The sequence below is a fragment of the Odocoileus virginianus genome, chromosome 9, assembly GCF_023699985.2.
Source record: "Odocoileus virginianus isolate 20LAN1187 ecotype Illinois chromosome 9, Ovbor_1.2, whole genome shotgun sequence".
In the NCBI taxonomy this organism is placed as follows: domain Eukaryota; kingdom Metazoa; phylum Chordata; class Mammalia; order Artiodactyla; family Cervidae; genus Odocoileus; species Odocoileus virginianus.
In genome coordinates this window covers 25282676-25295541 of record NC_069682.1, presented here as the reverse complement: position 1 = coordinate 25295541, position 12866 = coordinate 25282676, and the positions used below count along the sequence as shown (strand labels likewise).

The window sequence follows — 12866 nt, the reverse complement described above, 5'->3', positions numbered from 1 at the left end:
GTGAAGAAATCTGCAAAAAGCACTGCCAAGGGCTTATATCTGGAATATATAAAGAACTCCTATAAAATTAAGAAAAAGCCAGCAAACCAGAAGAAAACTGGGCAAAGACCTGATCAGGCACTTCACAAAAGGAGATCCTTAAAAGGCCAGTAAACATTTCAAAAAGTACACGTTCAAACCAGCAGGGAAATGCAAATTAAATGAGACACCATTATAAACTCATCAGAATGTTTAAAAATTAAAATACTGATAATACAAGTATGGGTCAAGGTGGATATAGAGCAATAGGAACTCTCTGCTGATGGGAGTGAAAACTGGTAGGTACGTCCACTCTGGAAACCTCTTTGGCATTATCAGTCAACACTGAATAGCCTGCCTACTAGGAACAAGCAGTTTTGCTCCTAGGTGTGCACCCAACAGAAATGAATGCACTGGTGAATAAAGAGACTTGCATAAGAATGTCAGAGCAACATTAAACATCATTTCCAAGCTGAGAATGATCCAGCTGTCCATCAACTGTAGAATGGATGAATTTAATGAGCAGTACACTTAGAAGTGTGGTATGCTTTCCACATGTGATAAACTTCAGTAAAAAGGTTTTTAAAAAATATATTAGTGGAAATAGTGTAATATCAAAAATATGTATCTTCAGCACCACCACTCTCTTGTCTGAGGATATAGTCAAGGCTGGCCCCCCTCGGCTCCTGCTTGGGAACAGGCTACCTGAGCCCTGAGGACGGCCATGGTCTCCAGGTCCTTCTCCTGCTTGGCGATGGTCTGCTTCATCCCATCCATTTGGAGCTGCTTGGAAGCCAGGGCCTTCTCTGCCAGTTCCAGCTTCCCACTCAGTTCCTGCAGCACCACCTTATCCACTTTTTCTGACTGAAAAAGATAAGCTTATTCTGGACTTGGGTTTTGAAATAATTCAACCTATTTAGTAAAATGTAACATGAAGGCTTAAATTAAAAATTTACTAGGTCTTCAGAGAGGAACCATATTCTAGGAAAATTAAATGAAAAACAAAGTATATTTTTAAGACTATAAACTCAAAGACCCCTTCTAATTCAAAGCTCCCCTGCTCTTTACTTATTGCCGCTTTACTGAGGTAAAACTGACAAAATTGTAAAATATTTGAAGTGTAAAATGTGATGATTTGATATACAAATATACTGTGAAAAGGTTCCCCCGATTGGGTTAATTCATCTCTCATCTGACGTATCTATCCATGGTGTTTAAACCATCACACCATGCTGGGGACATTATTACTAAGTTAAGTTGCAGCCCAGTAAGTCCAGGGTCTCAAGCTCACTGACAGAGGCAAGCTAGCCTTGTGAGAGCTCCCAGCAGCAGTCTCACTATACATCCATTACTCATGGAGGAGCCCATACTCAGCTCTCCTGCAAACTCACCCACCATTAGAAATGCTAACAGCTTACTTCACGACCATAAGACGTGCACCCCTTCTTTGGCTACATGGCAAATTATACATATGCGGCAGGAGTTATGAACACTTAAGACACAAGAAGTCAATTACTGATATAAATGGAAAAAAACCTTTGAAACCAGACTTAGTTAAGGATTAACACAACTACCTCACATATTTACATAAAATGTTCAGTAGTTCCATTCACTACTAGGCTATGAAAGTAATTTGTTTTTTCTATGAGTACCTCTCTCCTTTTTAGTTCCTCAATTGTCTTCAGTGCGTTATTGTATTCTTGAAGAAGCCTGTTGTGTGTCAACTGTAGAGTGCCTAATTTGGACCTATTTAAAAAGAAATTAAAAAGGAAATCTGGGGAAAATACATAGAAACTTAGTCTTGCCTCCCAACTGAACACTCAAGTAGCAAAATCTCTTCCACCTTTATAATCCTACCACCTACTAGCATATTCTTACTCTCAAAGAAAATGGTTTTTCTTCAAATAATCAAGATAGACTACAAATTATTTTCATAATTGTTAAAACTTAAATTTTATCTCTTCAAAAAAGTCTATTGATTCTCCTTCAAATAAACAAAAGACAAAAAATAAATTTATTCTTAAATCCTGATCCCAATTGCATAAAACTGCTCTTCTATCTTATTTCAGCAAGTAGCTATCCAGTCATTGCACACTCACTTTTCATCTTCTGTTTTAGCTTGTTCCATTTTGATTTCTGATCGCATGCTTTCTACTTGGAGCTCTAATTTTTTGTTTTTATAAACCAGCTCTTGTTTTTCGTTCAGCTCTGATGGGCTTGCAGAATTTTTCCTTTCAAGGGCCTGACATCTACGAAAGAGCAAAATTTCATGAGGACAAACAATGCTCCTTCACATTTCTCAGTGGCTTTTAAACAGATTTTCAGATTATGTAGCAAATACAAAGAATTTCATGATGACATTCTTCAAAAATTTAACAGTACAAAATTAAATATTTTATCCTTCCTCCTTTTTTATTAGAAGTGTTTCTGAACTGTTATGACTGAATATAAAAATATACAGATTTTTATAAAAGAAACTTACAGGCTCAAGTACAAAAAATATGGTTTCTGACAAAGATTCAGTAGGAGAGAAGGAAGTGCTTTACGTTCTATTAAAGATCAGAATGAGAATTTCAATGTAACAAGAGCAAAATGAGCCAATGACTGCTGTGTGTAAGACATTAATGCAAAAAGCATGTTAAACATTAGCTTACTTAATACAAAGTTTGAGTTATGACACACAGTTTACAGATGATAAAACTGAGGCACAGAGAGGTTAAATAAATAACTTGTCCAAGATAATACCACAAATAAGGGGTAAATCTGTATTTCAACCTGGATCTGTTTATCCAAAGTCCTTTGTATCAGCTGCTATGCTGTCCATAATACTGTAGAGCCTTGGTTAGCGTAACTCCACAGAAACATACATTTGTATATTGAGCTGGAAATATGCTTGCCAATTAATCTAAGAGAACAACATCAATTTAGCTTTTCTAAATTTGGGGCAACTCCTTACATCAAGAGAAACAAGCAGATGCAAAATTCTCTCAATTTAGATATTAGCATTCATAACTGATAGAAAATCAAGTTTTTTTTTTTCCTCCCTAAATAAATCTCACTAAGGTTCTTCGTGCCCTTCGTAGCTTTCTTTTATGTTTGTTCACATCAATTTTGTCAGCTTACATAAGTCACAGGAAGTCTGGCTTACTGCTTTTTCCAGGTCCTCATATATGCTTAAAAGGCCCCCGAAAAGCAGAATCAGAGTCCCCTGGGTCCATTCCCCCAAGGACTTCATGGTTACATATTAACTGGAACATTGGTGTTTTCTGAATTCATATTTCAATTAGGTGTCTTTTTCTTTGACTCAGTAACACAGTAACAAAATGATGTTTTTGTATATTAACATTTTGTTAAACAGTACACTCTTTGAAGTGGGGGGTAAACATTATCTCTCATTCTTACTTTTCTTGAAGTCTCTTCTTCATTAGCTCAGCTTCACTGAGTTTCGTGTGAGCTTCCTGAAGCTCCTTAAACAGGGTTGTCACCTGAAGGTTCAGTGTTTCCACTTCACTTCCAATCTGTCATCCAGGAAATCCAAACATGCACTTATTAGAACTTAAATGAACCTCTTTGTGAGGAAACTGTGTGAACCACTGGCGTCTAACTAAGACTGTGAACTGATTAAACTTCTGGCACTTAATGCCCCAAACATCTGGAGAATGCAATGGTACCCCACTCCAGTACTCTTGCCTGGAAAATCCCATAGATGGAGGAGCCTGGTAGGCTGCAGTCCATGGGGTTGCTAAGAGTTGGACAACGAGCGACTTCATTTTCACTTTTCACTTTCATGCACTGGTGAAGGAAATGTCAACTCACTGGAGAGTCCCAGGGTGATTCAACCCAAATGGAGAATCCCAGGGACGGGGGAGCCTGGTGGGCTGCCGTCTATGGGGTCGCACAGAGTCGGACACCACTGAAGTGACTTAGCACAGCAGCAGCACCAAATATCTTGTATGGAAAAAAAAAAAAGCTTTGGATACAACTCTGTTTCCTCATAGAGCATTAACTGATCAATTTGGATACTCTTGTGATAATGTCTTTGTCATAATCAAATGGACCCTGACCACACTTCAGGGGAGCATAGATCACGGTGCTGTCAAAGCACAATCTACTTTACCCAGCTAGCAGCTCACGCCCACATTCCCTCACTGTTTCGCGTTTCTAGCTTACTCAGCTGTTTTCACTGTACTGGCTTCTTCCTGGCAGCTCTAGAAGTTTGGTCAATGAGTTTTACTGTGCCAGGGAAGTCTCAATACTTCTCTATCATTAGTTGTTGATTAGTTTTGGTCTCTTCATCTCAGTTTTTAACATATTCTCCATTCTCTTGAAGGCAGGGGACTCAGCTCAGAGCGTGGCATACAGCAGGCATCTGATACAGGCTTGCTGAGTAATTTAGTTAAACTGAGTGTTTCATGTAAATGCCTTTCTTGTGGGCTACTGTGGGTCTTACAACTTCCTGCCCTCATCACCTTTCCCTAAGCTTCTGACCATGTTCGCAGGTTACCAGGCATGTTTCTGAGTTGTCACACAAGTGTACATAAATATGTATGTAAACAAATGTCTTTCTTGTTCAAACTATTATATTCAAATGAGTAGTGGGAGAGAACAAAGACCCTTCAATCCTACCTGAGGTTTCTGGATCATATCCTCAAATGATTTCATTATATATTGGACAAAATTCCTTTCTCAATTTGTGGGCCTGTTTACTTAGAAATTCTGGAGAGGAAATCAGTCAAGAAGAGATAAAGGAGTGATTTCCTAGAATCACTGGGATAGGAATACATCTCACTGCAATTTACAGTGAATGAAATTCAGATCAGGACAAGGAAACAAGAAAGAAATAGAAAATATTAACATGAAAAATTGTTTCTCTATTTCTAAAGCCACACATCACATGACTTGGCTCCTATGCCCTCACTACCCTCCATCCACTGAGAGTGTGGTAACAGTCTTAGACTCTGAGTACCCACAGTTTTGGTGTCTTTCTCCTCTTCTTTCTCTTGTTCTGTGTGCTCCTCTGTCTGGGTCTCAGTCTCAGAGTGATCCTTGGCTTTCTTTTCAAAATCAGAAATTCTAAAAAAATTACAGAATATAGAAAAGTGACCTTTTCTTTGGCTTCCAGAGGAATAACAATTGCAGAAGCATTAAAAAAGAACATTATCTAAAATTTGGATAAAGGATGAATGTTTTCAAAATCTCTTCATATGCACTATATTAGCTCTGGTTTTGCTTTCAACCAGATACTGGCTGGAACTGATTTAAGGGATGAAAGCACATGGAGGTATAAGATGGCTATAATTTATCTTGAACACTGAAAAACACTGCCTTTTTCCACATCACTGAAATGCACAGAACTGTTTTTTTAATTTGTATTTTTATGTGTGTATGCACATGTGCTTATGTGAGAGTGGGTGCCTCTTTATAAGGATTCAGCAGAGAGGGAATCCTTATACTTGTTATAAGAAGATGCATCCAAGTTTATGAGGTCCTAAAACAAATATAGCAATTTGATTCTTATACTGAATCAAAATCATATGAAAACCACCTCAATACAAATGGAATAAAAAGAAACTTGTGATTTAAGATGGTAGATTAAATATATGCATGTAATTTTTCTTTCACCCTGAATGCCACTAAAATGACTTTGGAAGAAGAACATTCAAAGGAACTGCACCGCCCCTCCACCCCTGCCCAGCAAAAAATAGAAGATGAAAGTTGGTCAAATATATCAGAAAGCAGAAAAAGACAGCAAGAGTGAAGGGTGAGGAGGCAGGGGGAGGAAGAAAGAGATAAGGAAAGAGACAAATGGCAAAGAGGAACACCAAGTTAAGAAAATGAGAGGACTGGTTCAGGAGTTCAATTCAAAATAATAGTAGTTGCTAGAATGAGAGAACAGAGAAAACTGAGGGTAATTAAGTCAAGATCATTTTTCAAGAACTGAAGGATGAATGAGGCCAAGAGTGTCCAGAACAAATGGGTGAAAACAGGCCCCTCACCAAAGCACATATGAGATGTCAGAAAACTTGGGATGGAGCAAAGAACCTTTGGGGGAGAGGACAAACAAAAGAGGTTTTATGCCAAAAGATCAAGAATCAAAATGGCAATGAATTTCTCAGCCTTAACACCAGAGGCCAGAAGACAATGAAGTACTAATGCTTTCAAAATTTGGCGGGAAAATTATATCCAATATATCCATAGAATTCTGTATCTAGCAAAACTATCTGTTAAGCAAAAAGTTAGAAAGAGAGATTTTCAGATATGCAGATTTCAGAAAATATCCTCCCCATATATTCTTTCTTAGTAAGTGAGTGGAGATATTTAAAGATATTTAGTGAGTAAGAACACTGGCTACAGAAAACAGGTGATCCAAAAGAGGGAGCTGAAGGAATTCCACAAGTGGCCAAAGAGAGGTTCCAAGGTAAGTGCACTAGAACCGGACCTAGACAGCAACCAGGCCGACTCTCAAGAAGAGGAAACCATTAGACTAGTAGACTATTAAACTATTAGACTCTCAAGAAGGGGAAACTATTAGACTACTAACACGTCTGCATGTCACTGAGATTTCCTCGCTGGGGAAGGGTATGGTGAAACTAAGCAAATTTTTAAATGTAACTTTGCATAGAGCTTTTTGTTTTTGTTTTTTAAAGTATTAGAAAGGAAAAGTGGTCAAGGCATAGAGCAGAGCTCAACAGAGAACTGTGCACGCATGCGTGCATGTGTTTGCATAATAATAATAATAATAATAATAATAATAAAAAACACTGAGTAGTGATCTAACTAAATGTCAATACAATCAGTTTTGGAGTAGGGTGGTGTAGCATGGGATGGGAATAAGGGCCCAGAAGTGGGTGTGGTGACAATGGTGGGAGTCAAAAGCAGTTAAATTCTCATCCTTCATAGTTGGGAGGTCAATAGATTATGTCTAAGATAGGGGAAAATTTTTTCTGAGTAATGATTTAATCTTGATCTATGGGAGTAAGTATCAAAAGAACCAGCTAAATAAGTTGTAAGCCAGGACTTCCCTGGTGGTCCAGTGGTTAAGACTCTGCCCTCCAATGCAGGGGGCATGGAATCAATCCCTAGTTGGGGAACTAAGGTCCCATGTGTTGTGCAGTGTAGCCAAAAGTTAAAAAAATGATCAATAAATATGTTATAAGTGGTTGAGAAGCAGGAGAAGGAAGTGGTAGGGGGTGTGGGGGTGTGTGGCTAGCCAAAGAACTACTACTATCTTTCCATAAAAAGCCTGTGGAGCAACCAATTCTTTATGTGAATGCAAAACTGATTTTTTAAAAAGAACTTAATGATGATACAAAATAAACAAACAGCATTGGTATCTGTTGCAAACCACCAAACCTAACTGGCGCACAGGCACCGTCTCTAGAGCTGGTTGCTGCAGGGTGGAAGGCTGGGCCTTCACCACACCACTCACATATGATGCAGGCTTCCGATCCACGTGTGAATTTCAACTTAAATTTCTAGGGCAAATTTTCATCTTGGGCTGACTTTCTCCTGCCCCCTCTCTTGTTATCTTGGGCCATACTTCATATACAATTTCCCTCTCCTTCCTGGCTATCAGTTTACGTTTGTTCAGAAGACACAAATTACACAAAATATGAATCCTGGCAAACAGTGAAAGAAAAACAAGTCTACTATCCCCTCTCCCCACCTATCACCTAAAATTTTTCAATTTCTCTTATTTCTCATGACTAATGAAAACAGTTGAAGACTGAGTTACGTATTTGAGAAAAAGACATGTTAGGTCTTGTAACGTCTTTTCATCATATCCTGCATAGTAAATCAGGTCAGGTGATATATCAGTGATTTTATTTCTTGGTTTCAGTCTGACCTTAGCCAGGAGGTTGTCCTAACACAGACATGGAGAACATTGGTCCTGGCAACCAATCACTGACTTACCAGCTGTTAAAAACTGCAAGAAGTCTGACTCACAAAGTGGAAATTTAATGTTATTGAGAAAGGGTAAGAGAGGGAAACACCCATCTCAAAGGCAGGCCTGACTTCCTAGCTACAATCTGAAAAATTACAATGCCAGACAGAGAGCTATCATTATTTTGAAAGCAGGAATTATATATTAGATCATATAAAAGATCAGGATATATAATCAGCAAATTCCTAAGTTTACACTTTTATTATTAAAGTTAATTATGTTGTCTGAGGAAGGATGAATTAGCAGCTAAACTTGACTTCTTCAAATGCTGTACAGAACTCAGGAGGGTAAATGTGCCAATGAAACAGAAACACACTGATTACTCATCAATATTAAAGGTCTTTTTCCAAGCAAAACATCTTCCTTTTAAAAAAATCAGCTGTACCTATAATAACTGAGGTGTAAAATGAATGCTTTTACTTATTTATTTTTCTGTGCATCATTACTCAGTTTGGGGACTTATCAAAAAGGCGGGACAAATGTTTTACTCAATTAGAATACATAGTACTAGTTGCCTGGAAATTAACCTCCCAACTTTTCTTTTAAGACAGTGGTAGGATACGGGGTACAGAGAAGGCAATGGCACCCCACTCCAGTACTCTTGCCTGGAAAAACTCATGGATGGAGGAGCATGGTGGGCTGCAGTCCATGGGGGTCCCGAAGAATTGGACACGACTGAGCAACTTCACTTTCACTTTTCACTTTCATGAACTGCAGAAGGAAATGGCAACCCACTCCAGTGTTCTTGCCTGGAGAATGCCAAGGACAGGGGAGCCTGGTGGGCTGCCATCTATGGGGTCGCACAGAGTCAGATTCGACTGAAGCGACTTAGCAGCAGCAGCAGGATACAGGGTCAGTTCAGTTCAGTCGCTCAGTCGTGTTCGACTCTTTGCGACCCCAAGAATTACAGCAAGCCAGGCGTCCCTGTCCATCACCATCTCCTGGAGTTTACTCAAACTCATGTCCATTGAGTCGGTGATGCCATCCAGCCATCTCATCCTCTGTTGTCCCCTTCTCCTCCTGCCCCCAATCCCTCCCAGCATCAGGGTCTTTTCCAATGAGTCAGCTCTTCGCATGAGGTAGCCAAAGTATTGGAGTTTCAGCTTCAGCATCAGTCCTTCCAATGAACAACCCAGGACTGATCTCCTTTACGATGGACTGGTTGGATCTCCCTGCAGTCCAAGGGACTCTCAAGAGTCTTCTTCAACACCACAATTCAAAAGCATCAATTCTTCGGCACTTAGCTTTCTTCACAGTCCAACTCTCACATCCGTACATGACCACTGGAAAAACCATAGCCTTGACTAGACGGACCTTTGTTGGCAAAGTAATGTCTCTGCTTTTTAATATGCTATCTAGGTTGGTCATAACTTTCCTTCCAAGGAGTAAGCGTCTTTTAATTTCATGGCTGCAATCACCATCTGCAGTGATTTTGGAGCCCCCAAAAATAAAGTTGGCCACTGTTTCCACTGTTTCCCCATCTATCTCCCATGAAGTGATGGGACCAGATACCATGATCTCAGTTTTCTGAATGTTGAGCTTTAAGCCAACTTTTTCACTCTCCTCTTTCTCTTTCATCAAGAGACTTTTTAGTTCCTCTTCACTTTCTGCCACAAGGGTGGTGTCATCTGCATATCTGAGGTTATTGATATTTCTCCTGGCAATCTTGATTCCAGCTTGTGCTTCTTCCAGCCCAGCGTTTCTCATGATGTACTCTGCATATAAGTTAAATAAGCAGGGTGACAATATACAGCCTTGACATACTCCTTTTCTTATTTGGAACCAGTCTGTTGTTCCATGTCCAGTTCTAACTGTTGCTTCCTGACCTGCCTAACTACCACACAATTGTACTCATCTCTCACACTAGTAAAGTAATGCTCAAAATTCTCCAAGCCAGGCTTCAGCAATACGTGAACCGTTAACTTCCAGATGTTCAAGCTGGTTTTAGAAAAGGCAGAGGGACCAGAGATCAAACTGCCAACATCATCAAAAAAGCAAGAAAGTTCCAGAAAAACATCTACTTCTGATTTATTGACTATGCCAAAGTCTTTGACTGTATGGATCACAATAAACTGTGGGAAATTCTGAAAGAGATGGGAATACCAGACTACCTGACCTGCCTCTTGAGAAACCTATATGCAGATCAGGATACGAGGTAAAGATCTACAATTTATAGCCGTCATTCCTTTTCACCTTTGAAAAGAACTGACTATCAAATAAGTCATTGGAAAAACACTGATTTCTTTTAGATAACCCTCATTCTGAATAAATAACTTTTGTTTCATATTTTAAGAACAGATTTTCTTATACTTAAATTTTTCAACTGCTTCAGTTAGAAAGTGCTATAGTTTTAAGATTAATGAAACATTTATAATGTCTGAATTATGCATGTATATTATATTTATGTATACTTTAATATATGCTATATACAGTATATTTATGACTAAATGTTGCAATCATTGTAACCCTAAAACTTTCCATTATGCCCCCTGTCTTATGTGGTTTAGCACTCTGCATTCCTAAGAAGTTCATTCACACATAGAAATTCATTGACTTCACAACTCTATAAGGTAAATAAATTTTATCCCAAAGTGTGTGTGTGTATGTCACATTCTATGAGATCAGTATTTCTCTCATACCAAAACCAGACAAAGACATTACAAGAAAACTACAGACCAACACCCCTTAGGAATACACATGCAAAAATCTTTACTAAGAAGGCTAGCAATCCAAGCCAGCAACATACAGCAGATCATATATCATGACCAGGTGTGATTTATCCAGGAATGAAAAGTTAGTTTAACATCAGAAAATCAATCAATACTTTAATAGAGGTTTAAAAAAAAACACACAATCATCTTCATAGACTCAGTAGAAGCATTTAACAAAATGTAAAACGTTTTCATGATAAAGATTGCAACCAGAAATAGAAAAGAGCGTTTCAACTTGACAAAAGCATGTATGAAAAACAAAGCTAATACCACCAATTTAGTGGTGAAAGACTGAAAGCATTCCCCCCAAGATCAGGAACAAGACAAGTATATCTACTTTCTCTACTTTTATTTAACATTATACTGGAAGTTCTAGCCAGGGCAATCATGGAAGTAAAAAATAAATAAATAAATAAATAAATAAATAAAAGAAATAGTGGTTGATAAGGAAGAAGTAACACTATTTCTTTGCAAATGACATGGTCTTGTATAAAGAAAATACTAAGGAAGCCACTAAAAAAAATAAAGATTATTGCTAATAAATGAATTCAGCAAGGTTGCAGGCTACAAGATCAATATACAAAAATCAGTTATATTTCTCTACACTAATAATGGACAGCAAGGATATCAAACCAGTCAATCCTAAAGGAAATCAACCCTGAATATTCATTGGAAGGACTGATGCTGAGGCTTCAGTACTTTGGCCACCTGGTGTGAAAAGTTGACACTTTGGAAAAGTTGGAAAAGACCTTGATGCCAGGAAAGTTTGAGGGCAAGAGGAGAAGCGAGTGACAGAAGATGAGATGGTTGGATGGCATCACTGACTCAGTGGACATGAGTTTGTGCAATCTCAGGGAGATTAAGTAAAGGACAGAGGTGCCTGGCATGCTGCAGTTCATGGGGTTGCAAAGAGTCAGACATGACTTAGCAACTGAACACCAACACTAACAATGAAAAATCCAAAAATGAAATCAAGAAAATAATTTCATGTATTATAGTACCAAAAAGACTGGAATACATAGGAATTAATTTTGAAAAAGAACTAAAAGACCTATACACTGAAAACTACAAGACATCATTGGAAGAAATTAAGGATGACCTAAGGAAAGGGAAAGAAACCCATGTTGATGGATCAGAAGACTTCATATTGTTAAGATGGCAATGTTCCTCAAATTGATCTCCAGATTCAATGCAATCCCTAACAAAATCCCAACTTAAAAATAACAAACTTATTCTAAGAGTTTTATAAGAAAAACAAGGGACTCACCAAAACAATCTTTTTAAAAGAACAACAAAATTGGTGGACCTACATTTCAGAATTTCAAATTTTATTATAAAACTAATTAAGACAGTGTAGTATCACCATTAGGACAGACACTTAGATCAACTGAACAAAACTGAGCATTTAGGAATTAATCTTTACATTTGTTTTTGGTCAACTGATTTACACCGGGGTGTCAGGGAGAAACAAATTATCTTTTCAACAAATGGTGTCAGGACAACTAGATATCCACAGACACAAGAATGAAGTTGGACCTTCACCTTACACCATGCACAAAAATGCACTCTCAACATAGATCAGAGACTTAAATGTAAGAGCTAAAACTATAAAACAATTAGAAGAAAACACAGGAGTGAATCTTTGTGGATTAGGTAGTGGTTTCTTAGCTACAACACCAAAAGCAGAAGTGATCCCAAAACCAAACAGATAAATTGGACTAGAGTAAAATAAAAAAGAATTTTGTGCTGCAAACGATACCATCAAAGAAATGAAAAGATAATTCACAGAATGGGAGAGAATATTTACAAATCATATACCTCATGTCATTCAATAATTAAAAGACAATCCAAACTTTTTAATGGGCAAAGAAGAAGATACACATATGGCCAACATGCGTATTCATCACTGGGGAAACAGACTCACAATCACAGTGAGATACCACTTCACATCCACAAGGATAGCCATAATCAAAAAGACAAACAGCGAGTGTTGGTGTGGATGCTGGTGAGAATGTAAAATGGTGCAGCCACTGTGGAAAACAGTTTGGCTGTTTCTTAAAACATTAGACAGAGAGTAACCATGTGACCCAATAATTTAACTCCTAGGTATATACCCAGCGAATTAAAAAACTATGCCCACACAAAAAACTGTGCCTGAATGTAGAGAGCAAATATTATTCATAATAGGCAAA

General features: G+C 38.1%; 1 protein-coding gene across 5 annotated transcripts in view; it reads right to left on the bottom strand.

The window, feature by feature from the left end:
* OPTN (optineurin) overlaps positions 1–12866 on the bottom strand; it is a 38743-nt gene that overhangs the window by 8569 nt on the left and 17308 nt on the right. For all 5 annotated transcript variants that reach the window (XR_002311605.2, XM_020881310.2, XM_020881302.2 and 2 more), the window contains exons 7-11: positions 4989–5091; positions 3421–3536; positions 2118–2267; positions 1671–1764; positions 724–882 (exon numbers count right to left, since the gene is read on the bottom strand). Coding sequence is in view for 4 of the 5 variants with exons in the window: in XM_020881310.2 (XP_020736969.2) it covers positions 724–882; positions 1671–1764; positions 2118–2267; positions 3421–3536; positions 4989–5091 (622 nt within the window). In the remaining variant the exon portion in view is untranslated. The remainder of the gene's footprint in view (positions 1–723; positions 883–1670; positions 1765–2117; positions 2268–3420; positions 3537–4988; positions 5092–12866) is intronic.